This window comes from Thrips palmi, unplaced genomic scaffold (assembly GCF_012932325.1).
Source record: "Thrips palmi isolate BJ-2018 unplaced genomic scaffold, TpBJ-2018v1 HiC_scaffold_17, whole genome shotgun sequence".
Classification (NCBI taxonomy): Eukaryota; Metazoa; Arthropoda; class Insecta; order Thysanoptera; family Thripidae; genus Thrips; species Thrips palmi.
This window is the reverse complement of record NW_023144626.1, coordinates 2,296,775-2,318,949: the sequence shown is the minus strand read 5'-3', so window position 1 is coordinate 2,318,949 and position 22,175 is coordinate 2,296,775. Positions and strand designations below refer to the sequence as shown.

Here is a 22,175-nt window from a genome sequence, read left to right as displayed (position 1 = left end):
TTACCCGCGGAAACAATGCGATTATGTTGACGCCCCGCCGTCGGCCCGGTCGGCCGTCGTGTCTCCCAGTCTCGCCCCAGTCGAGCCATTCCGAAGAGCCGTTTCGTTCCTCCGTCTCTCTCGCGCCCCGACTGAGCGGGACGCCCCCACGAGTGCGACAGAGACAGAGCGACAGAACGGTTCTCCGGAAGCAGCCTGCGATCGCCGCTATGAGCGCCGCGCCGCAACCAACCCGCCACTGCCCGCCAGCCCTAGACTACGTCGATCAAGGAAGGATTCAGGGAAGGAAACTCCGCCAGTACAAAAAGATCACCACTTTATTTCAGTCGTCACTCTCACCTTTTCTCATTTACATAATTAAGTTTTATTAAAAACGGCGCTTGGAAAAGACTACGCTCCTGACTCGATGGAACAATAACAAACGGGGGCTCTTGAGCGAGCCGCGGGGGAAGGGAAGGCCTAGCCGCCCTCCCCGCTGGCAGACGGCCCCGCCAGCTCGGCCATGATGAGCTTGGCGTTGCCCTCCATCACCACCTTGGGCTGGTCCGACGCGGCGTCCACGATGCACCGGAACGCCACCTCCACGATCTTGCGCACCTCCTTCACCTCCACCACGACGGTCACCTCCTCGCCGACGAGGCACGGCCGCGGGAAGCGGAGGTTCTGGCCGACGACGATGGAGCCGGGCCCGGGCAGCTGGGAGCCGATGACCCCCGAGGCCAGGGCGTTGAGTAGCGCGCCGTGCACCAGCACGCGGCTCGCCCCGCCGTCCGCCGGCCCCGAGGGCACGCCCGTCGAGTGCACGGGGTTGGCGTCGCCGCAGAGCGCGCCGAACACGCGCACGTCGGCCTCGGTGATGCGGCGGACGAGCGTGGCCTTCTCGCCGGGCTTGAGCGACGCCCTGGGCCGAGGCTGCGTGTGCTGAAGCCTCTGCAGTCTGCACAGCCGCGCCGCCGGGCCCCGCCACCGCGCCCACGTCATGACGGCGGCCTCCAGGACGGTGACCTCCACGACGGCGACCTCTACGACGCCGGCAACGGGATGCTGGCCGTCTCCACCTGCTTGCGGATCGCCGTCACCTGGGCCGGCGTGCAGTGGTCCTCCAGGAACACGGTGGCCAGGTTGCGCAGGCGAGGGTTGGCGCTGCGGGAGAGGCGCACCATGCACTCCACTATCTCCACCGCGGTGATCACTGCAAGCACGACAAGGAAGGACTCAGAGCGCACTCACTTCCCACTTCACTGAAACAATGTTGGCCAAGCTCAGTGGGAAGCAAACTGCTCATTGTGGGTTCACAGATATGGATTCGCAGATTGACAAGGCTTACATTATCAAGTTATGCAAACTATCTCAAGAATACGAGAGAAACTCACGATCTTTGGACTCGGGCGCAATGAGGAACATCAGGGTAGTAATAGCAGAGAGTACTGTCTGCTCGTTGGCAGATGAGAGACAGATTGCTATTGCCTGAACGCCACCGTTGTGAATGATGTACTCCTTGTTCTGAGGATCTGGAAGAGACAAACCAAAGATATGGAGTTAAACGGCTGAAAAGTACATCAATTCACATAAGTAAACAATATTTATTTAAATTATATATTCATACCTAGACACAAATTACAAAGACCACAGATGGCATACTGTTGCAAAATGCTGTCAGACTCCGCTAATTGGTCAAGAAAGAGATCAATAACTTTGAGGTTTCGTAGAAAGTCGTAGTTTATCGGATCATAGGCGAAGTTTGCTAAGTTTGCAAGGACCTGTTGTTTGGCCTCTGGAAAAACACACAAATTAACCAGAAATTTTATTAACGATTAGTTAGGGCTTGACTACTTCAACAGAGGTACCGCATAACGATTTGAGCTCAGCTGTAAATCCCAAGCAAAGTGCTGAGAGGTTAAAAGCATTTTCAATTTACACACCAGTGCTTGTAGTGTCCTGAAACTCCGTGACAAGCTCCTGCAAATACTCAAAGCGGGGCAAACCTTTCTTCCCCGTTCGTTCCTTCAATCTTTCGGCTGTGCTGAACATTGTCCGTGCACTCAGCAGCATAAATAGTGCATGGGGGCCGCCATGATGCTTGCCTATTTCTTGTTGTTGTTTTGTTTTGTGTGATGTTGTTGTTGTTCAGGACAGTAGCTAATAAAAACGGCTGGTGATGGATGTTGTGCTACTTTTTAGGTCAATGGAGATTTCCTCTCGTTGACACGCAATTATCCCAGTGTGACTTACCTCTGTGAGCCATACTGACTGCAAGACGAGAACTCGTTCAAAAGTCTCATGACTCTGAATTTATGCCCCTGATGTGTAACTTGGTGAGTAAGGTTATGAACAGCGATCTGCTTTTACCCAATAATTTTACGAATTGATGACACATTATCGTGTTTGTATGTTCATATTCTTTGTTTTGATTAGTGAATAGTTTTAGTTGACAGGTTTATATTTTACTTGTGTCATTATGATTCATCATGTTTTTAATGGTGCTTAGACTGCCATACTTGTAATGACTCATGCCTTTCCTTTACTTTTCAGGTGAAGAAATGGACCTATCTATTGTTTGCCCACTGTGCTCTCGGCCTGGTTTTCCTGATGTGAATTCATTGTGGTTGACTCTCATACGTGCCACCACCCGACAACTATCATGCCCCATTTGTCAGGAGATTCTTTGTGGATTGGATAAATTGACAATCCATCTTGTCAGCCATTCTCTGCATGACCAAATGGTGCAGGCCTGCCTGGCAACAAATCAACTTCCAGCACCCCAGCATGCACCTCCAACACCTTGTCCCAAAAACCAGGACCTGGAAAACTCGAATAGCACAGCATCTAAGGAACCAATACAAGCTACTGAGCAGCAAAGTAAAAGTGAAAACGCAGTAGCTTCATATGTTTTAATCAACTTTCCCACATTACAAAATGTATCAATAGAAAGTGCGAGCCAAGGAACTGGGATTGAGCAATCTGTAACTGATGTTGTTGGACAGGAGAAATTAACTTCGTGTTTCCCTACTCAAGATGTAGGTCTCTCAGTAATGTCGAGCTGCAAAGATCCACCCCAAACAGAAGTAGCATTTCCCCCATTTCCGCAGTCAAAATCATCTGCGTCAAATTTTGAGATGCTTCAGAACCAATCTCCTCAAACTGAACCTGTAAAATTTGTCACCTTTTCCCTTCCGTTGCCTAAAGATGTTCCTCCAGAATCATCATTAAAAGACAAAATATGTGACAAATTATTCACGACAGACAGGACAGCTGAGTTAGACCAAAATACATTCCCTCAGTACATGGTGCAACAGAGGTAAGAATGTATTTAAGTCATCCAATGTTGATCCAATTTATTTCTTTAGGAACCATACTAATTTCACATATACTGTCTTTGCAGGGTTCATAATCAGGAGTCAAATATCCAGACTTCTGCTGTGTGTTCTACAGCTTCTGCTGAGTTAGACTCTAAGAGTGGAGTTGAAAATTTTGTTCCCAAACCTGACGGTGAATATTAACTTTCTGTGAGAATATAAGTGGTAATTTTTGTAAATTAATCAATTTTGATTTTTTTAAATGCCATCTTCTCAGGTTATTCAATAAGCTGCGGAATGTGTGAGCTTTCATTCAAAGATAACAATATTGCAATGCTTCACCAGCAACTTATTCACAATGTTAGTCCTTGCATTGACAACCACCATCAGTTGGCTCAAAAAAATGAAGAAAGAAGTCATCATTCAAAACAATGGTAAGTTGTTTGAATCTTCATTTTGTCACAGCTTTTTTTTTGTTGTACTTGACATTTTTCTTCCTCTGCCAGGTCAAAGAGAAGTGCCACTGGCAGTAGTTCTCGAGAAGCTGCAAACCCTCTCCATAAATACCCATGCCATGTTTGTAACAAAGTGTTCCGAATGCGAGGAAGCCTGATGGTGCACTTACGTGTGGCACACTCGCCAAATGCATCAGGTAAGATCATAAAAAAAATAATTGAAATGTCTAATTTGCTCAAAATTTTTAGTAAATTTTCTGATCCAATTTTCTAGGCGAATTGGCTTCACGACGGGGTAGCTCCTCATCACATACGCAGCCTACAGATTTCATGGGGAAATTATCTCTGCAGGACCTGACAATCGAAGAATCAAAGGTGTCTAACACATCTCGGGAAGATTTTTGTGGTTTTGGTAACACAAATAGGAAGATGAATGATCATACAAACTTAAGTCAAATTGATGCTACTGAGATGAACAGAATTAGTCACGAACAAGCTCCATCATCACTAGATGTTTCTGGTTTAGTAGCCACCATGTGCTCAAAACTTTCACCTACACGGTCTCCACCAACTGCACCGCCTGAAACTACTGGAATGATATTTCCTTGTAACCTTTGTAACAAGACTTTTTCCAAGGTATTTATTTATCTGCCTAACTTTCACTTAGTTCTCCAACCAATTTTGGAATAATAATCAAAGATTACCTTTTTTTTGCCACAGGAAGCGTTATTAACTCAACACGTCAAGTCTCATGACAGTAAACAATGGGAATGTGATGTTTGTTATAAATCATTTACCACAAAATACTTCTTGAAAAAGCACAAACGTTTGCATACTGGTAAGTTTTTGAATCGTTGACCTTTTCATTGTCAGAAAGTGTACTAGTAGGTTTTTCATTACTTTCCTTTTTACTTTTTTCATTTATGGTTTTAGGGGAAATGCCGTACACTTGTGGTATATGTAACAAGTCTTTCACATTTCAACAGTCATACCATAAGCACCTTCTATATCATTCGGATGAAAAACCACATTCGTGCAGTGATTGTGGGAGAGCATTTAAGGAACTCTCTACTTTACATAACCATCAGAGAATACATACAGGAGAAAAACCATGGGCTTGTGAAACATGTGGTAAGTTTGTTTACTTTTAATATTTTGTGAGCAATTTCCCAAAATCTCTTGCCTTGCTTTGTGTTCTCGCCTCGACCATATGCCTCCTAATTTTTTTGATGTGAGCGAGGAGGCTTGAAGCATGTTGCATCCAAAGTAAAGTTTGCAGTAACTTCAGTCTAGGAAAATGTTCTGTTGCTGTTTCACCTATGAATGTTATTGTGACATTGATTCATTATTTTGTCCCCTTTGAATGTGTGTTATTACAATGTTTTACAGATATTCTTTGTGTGTGCGCTTAAACTAACACTCCCGAAACACATCAAATGTAAAGGTTGGATTACAGGCATGCTAAATAATCTGCCATGTGAGTTTGTTCTGTGAATTAATTTTCCAGCCTCATTCAAACATTCCAGGTAATAAAAGACCAAAATAGTCTCAGTTAATTGTTTTTCTTTCTATGGATTATCACAAAAATATTTTTGCTTATAGGAAAATGTTTTAGACAAAGGGTGTCTTACCTTGTCCACAGAAGAATACACACAGGTGCAATGCCATATCAATGCACAGTTTGCTTGAAAAGCTTTCGTTACAAGGTACTCTCTCTGAATTTCTTGTCTTGTTTTGTTTATGTCATTTTATACAGAATTGCTTTGTAACATTTTTTTGACCTAATATATTTGCAGGTAAGTCAAAGGACACATAAATGTGTAGCTCAGGCATCAGGAGATGCCCCCACACAATCAAGTGATCTTCTACATCAGTTGCTTCAAACACCAAGCAAAGAGGTCTGTATTTTCAATAACAACAATCATTTCAAAACTCAATTGGTTTTCTAACTTATATAATTTTTTCAGCTGGAAAGAGCCAGCACTGTACAGCCAGCTCTCTCTTCAAGATCATTTAAAGAGCCTTCAATTTTTTTGAAGGAGCAAATGCAGCAGCTCAACATAAAGCAAGAACATCAAAATTCCAACATAGCAAACATTCACCTGCCTTCTGGAGAAGGACATATTATGATGGTCCGAAATGAAATTGAGAAAGGTTTCAATGAATTTTTTTCAGAAAACCCAGTCAGACATGAAATGACTTCTAAAGTCTTACCTCCCTACACTCCAAAGTTAAATTCAAATTCACTCTTAGAGCACATAGAGCTGCAAGGAAACACAGAGACACTTCATTCCCCTGCACCTGCTCCACACACTACCCCTCCTCCAGCGGATTTTAATATTGACCTTCTGCAAGATATTTTATCAATGGTAATGTCTCCAACTTCTGAAAGCGCCCCATCTCCATCTACCCAAATGAGACACTTGTCTCTTACTGCAAATCATAATGATGACGATCTTGAGGCAGGTCTCGAATTACGGCAGCTTTTGTATGGGTCATGTGATTCTGAGAGTACACCCTGATAGCATGCCAAAGTGGAGGCAGTTATCATGCAAATTATTATGTCATTGCATTTTTATGCAAATTCATATTTTTTAAATATCAACTGTACTTTAAACACTTAACCTTGTTTCGTACTTAATCATTAAATTGTTTATGTTCTTGATGTGTGTGGTCATAAAAAGATTCTAATCCTATGTAACAATATTATTTTTATTGGCGTGTCTCTGTTTTCTGTTAAATTACATGTCTTGTAGTCAAATGAAATAAAACATTCAGCATCTTATTAAATTTTGATTTTCCTTGTAACTCAGGGTAAATTCAGAAAACTAATAATTTTGATAATAAAAATAAAGACCATGGAGCGCCGATAGAGGAAACACGACTCTACTTTAAAATTGGCGCCAATGGCGGAGGAGTAGAGCGCAATGATATGGTACAATCCGCGAACAGCTGTTGATGCTGGGTAAAAGCATACTTAAAGCATCCTTAATTTCAGAGTTGTCTTCTAGCGAACCAAATATTATGTCTCGTTAGTGATTTGACAGCTTTTCAGAACCTTTTGCCAGACTTGTCAGGGTTGATTCCGAAAACGTGAGAACTATTTTGTTGAGCGGCGCGGAACAGAAGAGGGCGATGCATGCAGTGCAGGTTTAGGCATAGTGATTCCGAAGCGCTTGGCTCAGTTGAGTGCGATGGTGAAACAAGTCAAATAGTTGACATCCTAGGGATCGGGTATTACTTTAGGAATTAAATTTAGATTTCCTCAATTCTGGATCAACTAAGGAGGTACAAATGAGACTTGTATTCATCGCTTCTGTCTAGCTTTTGTCACTAATTCAGCGAGCCACGGAAGCCTGATGTTCTGTAATGGTGGATCGTGACTCCGACTCCTTTTGTCTGCGTTGCAATTGAAACTACGGCATTTATTTCGAAATTTTGAGGCTTCTCTTCTCGTAGAAAGCAAAGTGCATCTCACACTTGAAGCATTGCTTGAATGGCTTCCATAACCATTCAGTATTTGTGCCCTATACGTGGAAAACCTAGATCATCGATTTTGGCCTGGAAGTGTAGACAAAAATAACCCGTTAGACAAGTTTCAACCTGCGGTTTTTCGGTTGAATTTCGATGAGCGTATTGCACGTTCGTAATTCCGGCTCGCTATTCTTCTAGCTTTTCTCTATACTTCATGAGGGACGTGTCGCAATTTTTGTGGACGTACTACTGCAAGAAAGGCAACTCGTCAAGTCCTTATCGCTTGTTCTACACTGGAAGAAAATTAAGTCCTTATGAACTCTGTTAGTACACAATGTTAATAAGAAAATATCGTCGGGAGACTCTCATTTCGTTACTATACGTTCTTTCAATGTTTGAATTGGCGTATGTTTGCGCGTGTGTGTGTGTGTGTGAGGGGTGCACGCGCGCGTCGTGTTAAAGTGCGAGTGAGAAAAAAAAGTCGCGAGTACAGTGTAGCAAGAACATTGGTCTTGGCATGGTTTTTCCAGAACTCGCTGTACACCTCCGCACGTTGTGTCTCTGTGGAGGGGTGCGAAACACAAACTTGCCCAAGTCGGAAATTTGAGTCTAAAGATTGAGCCATTGAATTTTGCAGCAAGTATTATCTCTGTGAACTCGATTAAATTCATTTTGCTTGAGAGTTATTCTCTAACCTAGTCTTGTTAAGTTTTGTTTTGATGGTTAAATTTGTTCAATCCTGTACAGTATTGGTCTTTAAAAAGCACGAACATTCTGAACAAAGGTTCATTTCAAACATTCTGAACGAAGCTTTATTACTTAGAAGATTCAAGACCAAATACTACTTCCCAATTTTTGTTTTCTTTAGTTTATAATCATTGTTTTGGTTACCATTCTTGATTTGTTTATTATGATCACATATGATATGCATGGGGCTCTTAAATGTGGAATTTTGCTGTACTTATCCATTTGAATACATCCCTCCAGTGAGAGTTGTGTTGTATTACAAACTGAGCGGTGTGGACATGGTGTTTTGTTTGTTTAATGCTTCTTACTAAAACAATAATTATTTGTTTACAGGCATATTGATTGTGGCATGACTGAGCAGATGAGGAGCGTCTATGGCCGAGCAACCTAACAGCGTATTCGGGGGGTCGGAATCTCTTACTACAGTTCTAGGGGTGACAAACACGGCCAGGTATGTGATTAGTTGCACCTTAAGCTGATTAAGATGAGATTATATCTGTCATAGGTTAGCTGTTTTAACTAAAAAAGCACAAGCACTTGCGCCCACTTGAATTGTTACCTCATCCTCTTAGGATTCATGTTCCGCGTTAATATACTTAACTGCTGATGTCACAACTTATATTAGCCGCATCGCCACATCCTGCGGACTCAGTTTTCTCAGTTATCCGTCCGAAAAGTCTTAATGACACATATTTTGGTTGCCATGGAAGCCTTCCATCCAAGTATTCCATTGTTGACTGTAAAGGGATGCACTAGCCATTATGGCTGTGTATCAGGGGTTATGTCTAGTTTGATGTAGATAATTTCCCCATCATGTAAGATTTTTCTTTATTTAAAATCTGTTTTGTTGATAGCCCAAAACATCTTGATCAACTATGTACTTTTGCGCCATAAAATAAAATGATTTGACTTCAGTTCTTGAACAATTAAGATGTAAATTTTTGCAATTGTTTACCCGTTTGTTTTTCTCTTCCCCCGCTTTGTTTCGTCTTTTATCTCTGGGATTTTGCTCGGCAGGAGTAGGCGGAAAAGTAGTAGGAAGCGGCCCAGTTCCGGCGGGAGCTCGTCTTCGTCTCCCGACCGTTGGACTTCGCGACCCAAACGAGGCCGCCAGGGCCGCCAGGGCCGCCAGGACAAGGAGGCAGGCTCCGCCGGCACGCGGGCAGGGAGTAGTCGCGCGGCCTCCAGCTGGGCTGCAAGCTCTGCCTCTGCCTCCGCCACCAGCGCGTCCTCCGCGGCCGCTGCCTCGGGGTCAGGCTCGGGGTCGGCGGGCTCCGTGACCACTACGGCGCCCTCCGCCCCGGCGGCAGGACGAGGTCGAAGCCGCGCCACGCGAAGGCAAGTCCACAATGCAGGAGACTTTCAACTGTTTTCCCTCTGAGCATTTCCTTATCAAGTGTTGTTGTTCTGTTTCCAGGAAAGACAGTAACTCGTCCGTGTCTGTGGCACAGTCCTCCTCTGTCGAGGTCAATCCTCCTGACACCTCTGTTGCTGGCTCCAGTGGTAACGTCTCAAGTACAACAGCATCTAAAAGGTTTGTGGTTAAGAGCTCTCCTTTCAACCTAAAATTCTGTTCTTGTGATATGTGTCAAGCATTTTTATTGCAATTTGCACTGTATGTTAATCATGCATTTTTAATTTAACAGCAAAAGTAGCGAATCCAGTCGCTCTAGGGGTGGCTCAAAAGCAAGTTCTAGTAAAGCTGTAGATTTAGGTGTGTATTGAACTTCTACCTTCACAGATTTGATTTTACTTCTAGATTCATGTTAACTCCACATTCTATGTTGTCTGTAGGTGAACTAACTAGCTCTGTGGATAGTGGATGTCAAAGCAAAGGTACCTCTCGTTCAAGGCGTTCTGCTCAAAGTAGTCGTGCTGCTGCTAAACCCAAACCCACTGCTACAGCGACTGAAACTTCCACTTCCAAGTCCAGGAAACCAAAGGCTAAGGTAGGTTAACACCATGCCCAGCAATCATATGGCTAAAGCATGCTAATTTTCTAATACAAATTATCACAACAGGAATCAAGCAGTCGAAGCAGGTCACGCAATTCAGAACAAGCCCAAGACACTGCTGGACCTAGTACTTCACTCAGCCGAAATTCACACTTAGCTGATACTTCAAGTTCAACAAGAAGTAGCACCTCTAAAGCAGCTGCTTCAGCTGCAAAGAGCAACCAAAGAGGAGTCCGAAAGAGGGAACTTGCTCCGGAACCATCTGGTTCAGGTAAATTGTTTGTTGATTCAGTTTTGATTATGCATGATCCTTCCAACTTGCAGTCACTACAGGCACAATTTTCCATGAAAGTTTGAATTAATTAGTTGCATGACATTTCCATTAAGTCTTGTGGATTATACAATTGTCATGGGCATTTGTTTGTGGCAATCAGTTTTGTTGCTTTTGAATCTTATTGTATCAAAGCAGTTAGTAGTGGACATATAATCAACCACTTTCTACCCAATAATAGAAGTCCTAGTATTTTCATTTCATTAGATTACTCTATACAATTAGCAAAGAAAAACTTAAGCTTTTTTTCTCTATCAATACAAAAAAGATTGCTTTTTACACTTGTACATTATTTGTGCTCACTAAATTATTGAATATTTCCTTGAATGGGGATGAAGTCTTCTTTGGCAAATGGCTCTTCTATATTTTGTCAAAATCATGCTTTGTTTTGCTTATAATCCAATTGAAGCTCCTTTGTAGCGCATCTGGACTGCTGAGGTCTATATCATGTTTAGGTGAATTTCACTGAGAAATTTATCGTCTCTCTCAAGTAAATCAGTCCTCATGTTCCCTAGGTTGATGTATGTTGGACTACTATTGTTTGCACCCTTTGCTTAAGGTCACTGCTTCAATGATCACAATCTGTGTTTTTTTTCCTCTCTAAAACTTGTTTTATATCAGTAAAAGTTAACTGCAATCTGAGTTTTTGAAATGTGCTAAGCACAAATATACTTATGGAGAAGAGTGGTCATTGAGTTTGTGATCTTGAGTTTGAGAAAGAGAATTTGTAGCACTTTGGCACTGTTGTGTACTCTGATGCTTGGAAGATTTTGAGTTGTATGCTGATTGTTGGCCTGATCTTAGGTTCGGGTAGAAAGTACACGCTGCGGAGTGGTGGAGGCAAGGCGGCGGCCGCCTCCGCCTCGCCCCCGAGCAATAGGGCTGTTCCTCGGAAGAGGGCTAAAGTTGGGATAGACTCAACCAAAAATCTGGGTGAGTTGCGTTGAGCTGACTGACTAAAGGTTTAGATTTTCTATTTTTTTTTTCTTCTAACAATGTCACTGCCTCTATTTTACTTAATGCTACTGCCTCGAGACTCACTTGTATTAACAAAGCCTTAAGAAAGGAAGGATGTGAAGTGATTTGAAACGAAGCGTTCCCTGGGCGGATGACTTTAACATTGTTTTGGCATGTAGGTACCTCTCACGCAACCGGTGTTAGGAGGGAGGAGGCGGAGGCCGCGGGCAGTGCGGCAGTAGACGGCAACGGCAGCAGTGGCAGTGGGCCGGTGTTAAGACGCAGCACCAGGAGTCAAGCCAACACGGGGTCCTGTGCCAGCACAAGGTGAGACTAGACTCAAGGCCTCAACTTGTTGTTGCCGATCTTGCTTTGCTGAACCTGAACGTTTTGTTGGCAGTCGGCGGACATCCCGGTCTGGGAAGCTCCCCTTACCCTCGAGTGCTACATCGAACACTGCAGAGGGGATGTCCTCAGGCCAGGGTCATCACGATGCAGCCAGTGGTTCTCAAAACGGAGTGGCCGCAGGGGATGAGACGGCCAAAGGAGCGTCCGGTGAGTGTCGCCCTCTTCCTCCTTTGCCCTCCCCTTTCCCTTTCCTGTGGGTTCTAACACTGTTTGGTTCCAGGTTCAAGCAGCACTGCGCCGTCGGCAGCTGCTGGAGGCCCGTCGGGCCTGACCGGCACTGCAGTGGACAGTGAGGGCGATGACAGTGAAGTGGGACGTCTCCAGGCCCTGCTGGAGGCCAGGGGCTTGCCACCTCACCTGCTGGGCGCATTAGGGCCTCGCATGCAGCACTTGCTTCATCGCAGCATGGGAGCCAACTCTGGTAAGTGTCTCCTAGATTAAATTTTGCTCCATGTATATCGTTACTTCTGAATTAGTATGCGCTGTCTCCTGTACCTATTGTAATCGTTTGGTGTTTTGGTCTGATTATCTTAGCTGCTTCCAAAGCACAACAGCAGCTCACTGGCCTTCAAGCAGTTGGTGATGAGGGCCAGCAGCTCCAAGCTGTTATTGAGATGTGCCAAATGTTGGTGATGGGCAATGAAGACACATTGGCAGGTTTCCCTGTGAAACAAGTGGTGCCAGCTCTCATTGCTCTCTTAACTATGGATCACAACTTCGATATTGTGAGTGTTGTTCTAAGCTTGAAATTGGATTGAAATGTAAGCCAAAAATAGCAATTTTATTTTTCCCTTCTCTTATAGATGAACCATGCTTGCCGAGCGCTCACTTATATGATGGAAGCTTTGCCACGATCATCAGCTGCTGTTGTGGAAGCAGTACCAGTGTTTTTAGAGAAACTCCAAGTAATTCAATGCATGGATGTTGCTGAACAGTCGCTTACTGCCCTTGAGATGTTGTCAAGACGTCACAGTAAATCAATTCTACAACATGTAAGTAGTACGCATTAGCATCAATAGTCTTTGATTGATCAAAAATAATTTATCAAAAACTTTTTATGGTTCTTTCAGAGAGGCGTGGCTGCATGCCTTATGTATCTAGATTTCTTCAGCATCAATGCCCAAAGAGCTGCCCTTTGTGTGACGGCCAACTGCTGCCAAAATCTGCATCCAGATGAATTTCACTATGTATCACAGTCCTTGCCACTTTTAGCAGGTCGCCTTGTGCAGCAAGTGAGTCTTCTACACAATCAGTCTTCAGCTCTCTCTTAACAACAGCAACTATCTAAACCTTTTACTTCTGTTTCTTTCAGGATAAGAAAAGTGTGGAAAGTGTTTGTCTAGCTTACAGCAGATTAGTGGACAGTTTTCAGCATATGCCAGAGAAACTTCAAGAAATAGCCAGTCCAGAACTTCTCACCAATTTGCAACAGTTGGTGAGTGACTTCCAAAGAATTACTATGGTATTAACTTCTTGTCCAGTGTCACCCTAGACTTGGAATATAAATTTCCAATGCTAGTCCTTTGCACTGGTAGACGAAATGAGGTCCTCAATAGTTTAAGCTGCTTCTTTAAAGCACTGGTGTTCATCTGTTAGAGGTTAACATTCAAGCTAATCGTGAATGTCATAACATTGAAGATTACCTTGAATGTTAGTCTTGGCGCATGTGTCCTCTAGTATTTTGTCATAAGATGCTGACTTAAACCAGTTGTGAACATTTTCAGTTTAAAAGTCATCATTCGCTTTCTGAATTTGGAGTAAATTGATGTCCGGAATATTTGATAATGTCGTCTTTTCTTCTCTACAGCTTGTGGTATCACCACCTGTTATAAGCACAGGAACATTCATTACAGTACTTCGAATGTTGTCCATTATGTGTGCTAATTGCCCCGACCTGGCTTTGACACTCTTACGTCAAAATATTGCTGAAACACTTCTTTACTTACTGACTGGGTCTGCTGAAATAACCAATGAAGAGGTATTTACTTTTATTTCCTATCCATAATAGTATCTACTTATGCTTTTGCAGCTACATTATTGTAACAATTTGTCTACTTGCTCAGGTTGAACTTGTGACCAGGAGTCCTCAGGAGTTGTATGAGATAACATGTTTAATTTGTGAGCTGATGCCCCGATTACCTTCTGATGGTATATTTTCTGTTGATGCCCTGCTTGATCGTCCTCAAGGACAAGTGCAAGATACAGTCCAGTGGCAATGGAAGGATGATCGTGGTCTTTGGCATGCATACAGTAGCATTGACTCTCGTATCATTGAAGCTGCGCACTTATCTGGTGAAGATGAAATAAGTTTAACCATGCTTGGGCGTACATACACTCTTGATTTGCATTCCATGCAACAAATAAATGAGGACACAGGAACCACCAGACCTGTTCAGCGTCGATTGAGTCCACCTACACTCTGCAGCTCGCCAGTTGCAGTTGCTAATGCCCCTGCTTCACCTGATGATCAAAGCGCTTCTTCAGATGGTATTGAAACTCCGGGTTCTAACAGTCCAAACAACTTCTCTGCAAGGTAAGGAATTATTTTGCAAACTATGGAAAAGTCACTTGAGTATTTACAAAGAGAGAACTAAATTAATGATTCCATTTTTGAACAGCTATGATGCACGAGTGGCATGTATGAAGGAAGAGCGTGGGCTTGCTGCCTCTTTCATTCGGTCGCTGTTCAGTGTTCTCTATGAAGTATACAGTTCATCTGCTGGCCCGTCTGTTAGAGTCAAATGTCTGCGAGCTTTGTTACGGATGGTATATTACGCTTCTGCTGATCTATTGAAGGTTTGTATTCTAATGCTGTACAGTTTTGTGTGAAATGTTACTTTGCCTTTTCTCTTATTCTAATTTTTTTTTTTTTTGCCCAGGATGTGCTGAAAAATCAGGTTGTATCGAGCCATATTGCAGGAATGATGGCATCTCAAGATTTGCGAATTGTTGTTGGAGCTTTGCAAATGGCAGATATCTTGATGACCAAGTTACCGCATGTGTTTGGTACCCACTTTACTCGTGAAGGTAGGAAGACTTGCAATGATCAACAACTTTAACAAATCATTGTGATTGAGTTGTATGAATGCTTGATTACTTGTTTTTCATTTTTTTCAGGTGTCATGCATCAAGTACGGCTGCTCGCAGACAGTTCAGTTCCCTTGGGGGCGTCTCCTCCTAAAAGTGCTTTGTGTGCTCCTTCACCCTTGCAGCCCAAAAGCATAACATGCAATCTTCCAGCTGAGCTATTTACATCAGATCAGACAATTCCTCTGCCCCCACCATCATTCAGTCCACTTGAAGGCCAGCAGCCAGGAGCTTCAACTTCAGCTGCGCCATCTCATGCATCAACATCGACATCCAGCTACAGTATGCCAATCCTATGCACAACAAATCCAAGCAGTCTTGTACCTGTGAGTGGTTCGTCATCATCACTGCAAGCGGGACCTAGTGCAAGTAGCTCAAATGGCCTTCTTCCATTCCTAGGTTGGTGTCATATCTTTCTTTTTTTATTTTAATTGTAAATTCGTTTGTAAGCTTCTCTAATTTATGTATATTGAATGCACTTTTAGACGGAGGAGCAAGCCTTCTCCTCGGTACCTCTCCCCCCTCTGGTCAGATGCCTCGTTATGATCGGACAGATCCTCTCTTGTCTTCAGATGATGCTTGTTCATCAAGCCCTTCACAGCTGTACGTAATGCGAAAGGAATTCAGATTACTTTAACTTTGATGTGAATCCAAGCATTTCATGTATCTTATTATTTACAGGCGGCTGAGTGATGTCCTGAAACGTAAACGAGCTAACCAAAAAAGGGCTGTGGGTCCATCCAGCCGCAAAACCCGTCAGGATGACAGTAGTAACTTACCATCATCAATGGTTCATGATCTTTTTACCAAAGGTGAGAGAATCTATCTGTTATCTGAACGATGCTTATTGTCTGTGTCCTAAATGGTATAGTCTTGTCTACAGCCACATCTCTAAATAACTCAGGCCGGTCCACTCCAAATAGTACTTCCCGATCAAGATTCAGTGGAGGGTCATCAAAGAGTTTTCTTGCTAACCTAAACCCTGCCCGGTGGGGGCGAAGCGTTAATCCAACATTAACTGATAGAGCATTCAAGGTATGATCTGTTCTGTGTATTCTTTGTTTTTACTAATGTTTTAAATGATTGCTGATAAAGATGTTAATTCTTTTCAATCCTATGTTTCTTGTAGGATATTCAACTATCCAAATCTTCCTCGAACCCCAATCTCACTGCCGGAAATAAGGAAAAAGCTAGAATATGGGTTCGTGAACAGTCTAACCGCTTCTTAGACACCCATTGCCTTATGGAAAGCAATGGTCCCAGCCACCCTGCCACAGACATTCTCACTCGTCTAACTCAAGCTATTCATAAGTTGCATCATCAGGTAAATGATCTGCTCTACTGAATGCCCTTCATAAATATATCTAATAAAATATCAACTAATTTATCCCTTTGTTACTAACAGAGAGATGAAAGTTTATCAGCACTTACTGAATTACGGGGCATTTTACTGGAGTCTGATGTTTCACCTTTTGAAGTGAATCATTCAGGTCTTATCAAAGCATTACTTCAGTACCTGGCTGATGAAGCTGCTAATGCCTCTGGGGCTACAACACTGAGTCGTGAGCACTCCCAGCGTCTTCGATGCTTTTTGAATGTGTTTGCTGGATGTCCGGTAGGAATTCTAAAGACATGCATCTGTTCATTTCTACTTCCATGCGTTACATGTTTGTGTTTATGCCTTTTATTATCCTTTTTAGCTTGATCCAAGCTGGAGTGGTTTTCCACCTGATTGGAACTCAACACCTTTCTTAGCATTAGTAAATAAACTTAATGGATGTGTGTCTCAGCTTGAACAGTTCCCTGTAAAGGTCCATGACCTTCCTGCAGGGACTGGAACAGGTCGAGCAGGCACCTCTGCCCTCAAATTTTTTAACACCCATCAATTGAAGGTAATCCATCAATATATTTTGTGTTTTGTACAGCATTTTTGGTTGTGTTTTGTCATTTGGTGGCATCATTTTCTCTGTTTCTTTTCAGTGCAATCTTCAAAGGCACCCTGACTGCCAAAACTTGAAACAATGGAAGGGGGGTACAGTCAAGATTGACCCCTTAGCATTAGTGCAAGCAATTGAACGTTATTTGGTTGTACGAGGATATGGTCGTCTGAGGGACAAGGATGCAGGGGATTCCGATGATGAAAACAGTGAAGATGATATTGATGACACCTTGGTAAGATTTTAATTCATTTCATGCTGCTGCCAGTACTTAGACAGAGCTTTAATGCATATAACTTAAATATTGTTTGCTTTGGTTTTAGGCTGCAGTGGTCATTAGTCAAGGATCTGCCCGTCATAAACTGCAGTTTATGTTAGGAGAACATGTCTTGCCCTACAATATGACCGTTTACCAAGCTGTTCGTCAGTTCAGTCCTGCGGCTATGAATGATCAATCTGAAACAGATACAGATACCGAAGCACCTCTAGGAAATGCTGGAGTTTGGGTGCAAACTCACACAATTTACTATAGGTACATCAATCTATCAGCGTGCAAAATCATTCATTTTTGTCATATTGTCTTGCAGTCATGCCAATTTTATGAATTTTAACATTATTTCTATGTCACAGACCTGTCCCAGAAGATGACCCACCAACGGCCACAATACGTCCTAGTGCCAGCTCTTCCTCTTCCACTGTGCCTAGCTCCACTGCTAGTACCGGCCGGAAAGGGAAAGGTGGCAACTCAAAGACACGCAAGAAGACTGATGATTTGTGGAATGATGGTATTGCACCCAGTGTGCAGTCTGCCTTGTTGCCTTTCTTGGCCACTCAGCTGCCTGACTCAGTCACCATTCAGGATGCCTCATTGCCAGTCCTGTGCCTGCTCAGAGTTCTTAACGCTTTAAATCGTCATTGGGGCACTCTCTACCCCTTTATTACTTACAAAGCCATCATCCCGCAACAAGTATGTACTTTAAGAATTTTAGATAGTCCATTGTGTAGTGAATTTGGTGTCCAAAACTAATCTCTCTATGGTTTTCTCAGGACTTTGTCAACAGTAAAGTGGCTGCTAAAGCCAGTCGGCAGCTTCAAGACCCTCTAGTTATCATGACTGGAAATCTTCCTCCATGGTTGCAACAAATTGCTCTTACTTGGTAAATGATTGTCACAAATTGAATTTTTTGCCTCTATTATTGTTTGCAAATGAATCAAAAGCCTAACAGCACTGTGTGTCTTTGCAGCCCATTTTTGTTCCCCTTCGAAACAAGACAGCTGTTGCTGTATGTGACGTGCTTCGACCGCGATCGAGCTCTACAACGCTTACTTGATTCTAGTCCTGAGCTAAGTGGTTCCGACAGCCAAGAACGTGTAACCCCTCGTCTTGATCGACGCAAGAGAACAGTGTCCAGGGACGACATTCTCAAGCAAGCTGAACAAGTGTTCCAGGATCTTGCCACCTCTAGAGCCCTGGTTGAAATTCAATATGAGAATGAAGTATGTCAAATTGATTCATTCATATTCTAATGCCTCCTGTACTTAAGATTTTGTGATAACAACTGTGCCTTGCAATTTTTTCAGGTTGGCACTGGGCTTGGACCAACTTTGGAGTTCTATGCTCTTGTATCTAGAGAGCTCCAAAGATCAGATCTAGATTTGTGGTTTGGTGATAAGATTCCTGCAACAGACTCAACTCCTAGTTACATTCATTCTGCTGTTGGGTTGTTCCCTGCACCATTTGGCCGTGCAACCAAGGTTTCTCACGTTGCAAAGGTAAACATGCGTTTAGGTCTTGTATCTACTGTAATAATTTTTTTTTATGAACTTTGATTAATTTTAAAATATTTTTAGGTCAAGTCCAAATTTAGGTTTCTGGGTAAATTAATGGCCAAGGCAGTCATGGACTCCCGTATGCTTGATCTGCCTTTGAGTGAGGCCCTGTATCGTTGGCTTTTGGGACAAGAGACTACTTTGAGTTTACCTGATCTGCAACATGTTAATCCACCAGTGCACCGCACTTTAGTTCAGTTACAAGGAGTTCTAAGAACAAAAGAAACTTTGGAGGGAAGTCCTGATATGACGGTTCAGCAGGTCAGTATATGAGCATGTACAGTAAACTGAAAAATACATATTTCATGTGCTCCTTTTGTACTTAATAATTATTTGTTGCAGATAAAAGAGGCTACTGGACGCTTAGAATTAGATGGTTGCCCAATTGTGGAATTAGGCTTGGACATGACTCTCCCCGGTAATACTGGCATTGAATTGAGAAAAGGTGGCAAAGATGTGTATGTTACACCTCACAATTTAGATGAATATTGCAAGGTAAAGAAACAAGTCATCCCGAAAGAAAGACATCAATTTAGATTGATAGTTTGTAACTAACCATGTTTTTCTGTTTGTTCGACAGCTTGTTGTACATTGGTTCTTAGTGGAAGGAGTTTCAAGACAAATAGAAGCTTTAAGAGAAGGATTTGAAACAGTCTTCCCTCTTTCTCACCTCCGCTTATTTTATCCAGAAGAGTTAGAGTTAATTTTCTGTGGTTCCAACCAGGGCTCATCTCAAAATGCTCGTAAGCAGCATGCTTTGGTCAAGTAGATCATAATTAGTTTTATTCACATTTTTTTAAATCACGTCTTAATTCATTTTCAGCATGGGATGTCAAAATGTTAATGGAGTGCTGCCGTTTGGATCATGGATATACAGCAGACTCTCGAGCAATAGGTTTCCTGTTTGAAGTGCTGAGCTCATACACCCCTCATGAGCAACGTCAATTTTTGCAGTTCATTACAGGATCCCCTCGCCTTCCAGTAGGAGGTAAGTTGGTGTCTAGTGTTAATTCTCATTTAAATGCATGTGGTAATTTACTTCTAAAACACATGTTTTTCTCTTCAGGTTTCAAAAGCTTAACTCCACCTCTTACTATTGTGAGGAAGACTTTAGAACCAAATATGAATCCAGATGACTTCCTGCCATCTGTGATGACTTGCGTCAACTACCTCAAGCTACCAGACTATACATCTGTGGAAGTGATGCGTGCTAAACTAAAACTTGCTGCACAGGAAGGGCAACTTTCATTCCACCTGTCATAGTCCAAGCTCAATATTCTACCAATCAGTTACCACAGGGCGTACACATTGTGTAGCCACACTTATACATAGTTGTATATGCAATTGTGTATATAGCTATGTATATTTATTATTACTTGTAATGATAAATAAATGAGCGATTTGAAATGAGCAGTTAAAGTACCTTGCCTCGTGATGGCGTTGGAGTTGGCACTCAAAAGTTTCATAAAAGTAACTTTTTTAAATTTTCCACCATATCATAATCTGTTCATTATTTCTGTAGAGTTTGTGGAATGAGGCCTTTAAAAAGTCTTACAAGTTTGATTTCTATTATATTTCTTTAACATGTGATTCCTCTATTCAAAGTCTTGAATTTTAAGTTGTCGGTAATATGCAAAGGCACTGACCGAAGTGCCGAAGGCTGCTGTGGTTCTATCTTTTAATGCTAGTGAAACCCTTGTTTCTTTTTCTTTTTTAAACAATGCATTTAACTGTAATAAAGTTAGTACGCTGCATTGAATCCATGTGTCACCATGGTCAACACAGCTTTTGTTGTGATAGTATAAGACTACCCTTATATTTTAATTTTAAAGGACAGTTTTTTTTTCTTTGTTTGTTTGAGGTGTGTGGAGTACCTCACCCAAATTCTCCCATTTATAATATAATTTGGATTGATCTTAGTTGTGAATTTGTCTATGGTAAAAAGTATGTATTTCATCTTCCAAAAGATTAAAATAAAGATATAATGGAAAAGATGAGGCATTTGTGTACTGATTTATATATTTGAGCTTAAAAAAACAAATTTACACAAAATGAACTTCAACTAGGTCCACTGAATTTACAATCCATACTACTTTAAAACACATGCTACACATACAGAGATCCGCAATGGAGAAAGAGTGATGTCTAAAACACGCCAAATGAAAGCAAAATTACTAGAATGTCAACTTATGAATGCAGTTATTGGGAGCCACCTGATGTAAGGAAAGGCCAGCATCTTTCTTTGTGTGCTTCACAGCAATGCAGAATAGGGGTATTTGCTACCCTAAAAAAAGTATCAGTGTGATAAGCTCCATCACAAAGTGTTTCAGTCACTAGTGACCACACTAAACAAAATTTTTAAGGGAGCTGCTGATAAATCAAAACTTTGACACGAATGTCTAAATGTAATGAAGCAGTAACAAGCACCCAAATATGGTATTGAAATTGTATCACCACAAAATAAAGAGAAAGGTAATTAAATCATCATAGACAGCCAACCAACAATGAGGCACACACCACCAAATGGTGTTAACTTTCTCAACTGATCTTTACCCGTAATGGACATGTAATAGCAGGGTCCACAGAACATCAATATTCCAGCTGAAAAGAGTGATCCCGTCTGAAAAAGGAAGAGACAATATTAATTTCCAAAGTCAACAGTTCACAGAACAGCAATGACCATCATGATACGCACCACAAGAGGATAATGGCACAATGGAACTGCTAGGAGAGCGATAGTGTGGTAAAAATGGTATTTGTTTGCAGTTTCAAAGACACGTTTTTTGTGCTCATTCCCCTCTTCGTTCATAATACCTTAACAGAAATAAAAGAAAGTGAGAGCTGATCGTTCATCTTTTGCAGCCCGTCATAGTAAAACTGAGGCGTCATATCACACATCTTACATAATTGATCAATTTGAGTAGTACTTTAATTGGAATAGTATAAAGCAAAACTTACTGTGTGCTCCATACGCGCCGAGGCCAACAGCAGCAGCACCTGATATCCCCGCTAATCTTATGAAGAGTCCACTGTAGCTCGCCAGCTTAAAAAGCTGAGGAAGCGGTGCTGGCGTCATGACTGGTGCAGGTATTTCCTGGGGTTTAGGTACAGGCAACCAACCAGATGCTTTGTTCAACTGTAATAAAGGAAAGCCAAAGGATAAAAATTGTTAAACTTGCTTCAAAGAAACGGATATTTAGAGGTTAAACCTTCTAGGACTAGCAATAGAAATAACCACGGCCGTCAGTTGGCCTCTTGACTCTTATTTAGCATCTAAAATACACATTTATGGACGAAACGTATAAAAGCTGAAGTAAAAACAATCACTTACCACAGATGACGCGATTTGAATGGTACTCTGGGACACTGGATTGTCTTTGAGAATGTATACAACTGAATCCGTGAAACTCATGCTGACAATGACAGAACACAGAACAGTCGTAGTACGTCACAGTACCTGGTACCTTTTTGGCACCGGTGGAAACAACTCGGCCAGTGATGGGGCTGATACAGAGTACAAAGAACAGTTCAATGAAAAGTAAAAGTCAGGTACTCAACAGATAATACGGCACAACTTACGAGACTTTGCCTCACACCTAAATGTTTTTTCCAGCCCCTTCAGCTGTCAAAAACAACCCCTAGCAGAAAGCTATCGTGCGAATACTAGGGTCTGCTTGCGCTTCCCACGACTGCCAATA

At 42.3% G+C, this 22,175-nt stretch overlaps 4 protein-coding genes across 7 annotated transcripts; 2 read left to right on the top strand and 2 right to left on the bottom strand.

Moving 5' to 3' along the window:
* Window positions 1-299: 299 nt before the first annotated feature.
* LOC117643948 lies at window positions 300-2,129 on the bottom strand. The gene is made up of 5 exons (XM_034383135.1): window positions 1,923-2,129; window positions 1,607-1,774; window positions 1,374-1,511; window positions 1,038-1,192; window positions 300-1,005 (listed from the first exon to the last, which is right to left on the bottom strand). Exons 1-5 carry the CDS (start codon window positions 2,050-2,052, stop codon window positions 460-462), a joined length of 1,137 nt encoding a protein of 378 aa, XP_034239026.1. The 5' UTR covers window positions 2,053-2,129; the 3' UTR covers window positions 300-459.
* Window positions 2,130-2,175: 46 nt separating this feature from the next.
* Window positions 2,176-6,526, top strand: LOC117643611 (zinc finger protein 271). Its single transcript, XM_034382593.1, has 11 exons — window positions 2,176-2,315; window positions 2,533-3,298; window positions 3,383-3,489; window positions 3,574-3,730; window positions 3,803-3,948; window positions 4,026-4,387; window positions 4,472-4,589; window positions 4,685-4,882; window positions 5,354-5,457; window positions 5,548-5,649; window positions 5,719-6,526. Exons 2-11 carry the CDS (start codon window positions 2,541-2,543, stop codon window positions 6,271-6,273), a joined length of 2,607 nt encoding a protein of 868 aa, XP_034238484.1. The 5' UTR covers window positions 2,176-2,315; window positions 2,533-2,540; the 3' UTR covers window positions 6,274-6,526.
* A 357-nt stretch (window positions 6,527-6,883) lies between these two features.
* Window positions 6,884-19,896, top strand: LOC117643265 (E3 ubiquitin-protein ligase TRIP12). 3 transcript variants are annotated; one of them, XM_034382035.1, is made up of 37 exons: window positions 6,884-7,039; window positions 8,306-8,423; window positions 8,990-9,310; window positions 9,390-9,506; window positions 9,619-9,686; window positions 9,767-9,921; window positions 9,994-10,198; window positions 11,063-11,191; window positions 11,395-11,542; window positions 11,616-11,770; window positions 11,844-12,044; window positions 12,158-12,348; window positions 12,427-12,615; window positions 12,694-12,855; window positions 12,936-13,058; window positions 13,431-13,601; window positions 13,687-14,156; window positions 14,242-14,419; window positions 14,503-14,650; window positions 14,741-15,109; window positions 15,196-15,313; window positions 15,392-15,522; window positions 15,582-15,745; window positions 15,840-16,034; window positions 16,116-16,325; window positions 16,411-16,602; window positions 16,691-16,882; window positions 16,971-17,179; window positions 17,278-17,614; window positions 17,695-17,804; window positions 17,892-18,144; window positions 18,229-18,420; window positions 18,499-18,738; window positions 18,820-18,972; window positions 19,058-19,220; window positions 19,301-19,465; window positions 19,544-19,896. In XM_034382035.1, the coding sequence occupies exons 2-37, from the start codon at window positions 8,347-8,349 to the stop codon at window positions 19,738-19,740; spliced, it is 6,798 nt and encodes a 2,265-aa protein (XP_034237926.1). In that variant the 5' UTR covers window positions 6,884-7,039; window positions 8,306-8,346; the 3' UTR covers window positions 19,741-19,896. The 3 variants fall into 3 exon arrangements, with proteins under 3 accessions (XP_034237926.1, XP_034237928.1, XP_034237927.1); XM_034382037.1 differs by having other exon boundaries at window positions 15,594-15,745; window positions 19,544-19,740; XM_034382036.1 differs by lacking the exon at window positions 6,884-7,039 and adding an exon at window positions 7,529-7,548.
* A 582-nt stretch (window positions 19,897-20,478) lies between these two features.
* Window positions 20,479-22,167, bottom strand: LOC117643266 (transmembrane protein 256 homolog). 2 transcript variants are annotated; one of them, XM_034382039.1, is made up of 5 exons: window positions 22,074-22,167; window positions 21,809-21,981; window positions 21,436-21,613; window positions 21,173-21,291; window positions 20,479-21,097 (listed from the first exon to the last, which is right to left on the bottom strand). In XM_034382039.1, the coding sequence occupies exons 2-5, from the start codon at window positions 21,887-21,889 to the stop codon at window positions 20,954-20,956; spliced, it is 522 nt and encodes a 173-aa protein (XP_034237930.1). In that variant the 5' UTR covers window positions 21,890-21,981; window positions 22,074-22,167; the 3' UTR covers window positions 20,479-20,953. The 2 variants fall into 2 exon arrangements, with proteins under 2 accessions (XP_034237930.1, XP_034237929.1); XM_034382038.1 differs by having other exon boundaries at window positions 22,057-22,158.
* Between the last annotated feature and the right edge of the window lie 8 nt (window positions 22,168-22,175).

Bases quoted from the DNA above. Each gene is read 5' to 3' on its own strand.
- LOC117643948 (XM_034383135.1), bottom strand. From the start codon at position 2,052: ATGCTGCTGAGTGCACGGACAATGTTCAGCACAGCCGAAAGATTGAAG. The intron at 1,775-1,922 runs GTGTGTAAATTG...GTGTTTTTCCAG, and splicing joins TCAGGACACTACAAGCACTG to AGGCCAAACAACAGGTCCTT. The intron at 1,512-1,606 runs GTATGAATATAT...TGTCTCTTCCAG, and splicing joins TCTTTGTAATTTGTGTCTAG to ATCCTCAGAACAAGGAGTAC.
- LOC117643611 (XM_034382593.1), top strand. From the start codon at position 2,541: ATGGACCTATCTATTGTTTGCCCACTGTGCTCTCGGCCTGGTTTTCCT. The intron at 3,731-3,802 runs GTAAGTTGTTTG...TTCCTCTGCCAG, and splicing joins AGTCATCATTCAAAACAATG to GTCAAAGAGAAGTGCCACTG. The intron at 4,388-4,471 runs GTATTTATTTAT...TTTTTGCCACAG, and splicing joins GTAACAAGACTTTTTCCAAG to GAAGCGTTATTAACTCAACA.
- LOC117643265 (XM_034382035.1), top strand. From the start codon at position 8,347: ATGGCCGAGCAACCTAACAGCGTATTCGGGGGGTCGGAATCTCTTACT. The intron at 11,543-11,615 runs GTGAGACTAGAC...TTTTGTTGGCAG, and splicing joins GGGTCCTGTGCCAGCACAAG to TCGGCGGACATCCCGGTCTG. The intron at 15,314-15,391 runs GTACGTAATGCG...TATTATTTACAG, and splicing joins TCATCAAGCCCTTCACAGCT to GCGGCTGAGTGATGTCCTGA.
- LOC117643266 (XM_034382039.1), bottom strand. From the start codon at position 21,889: ATGAGTTTCACGGATTCAGTTGTATACATTCTCAAAGACAATCCAGTG. The intron at 21,292-21,435 runs GTAAGTTTTGCT...ATTTCTGTTAAG, and splicing joins CGGCGCGTATGGAGCACACA to GTATTATGAACGAAGAGGGG. The intron at 21,098-21,172 runs GTGCGTATCATG...TTCCTTTTTCAG, and splicing joins TGTGCCATTATCCTCTTGTG to ACGGGATCACTCTTTTCAGC.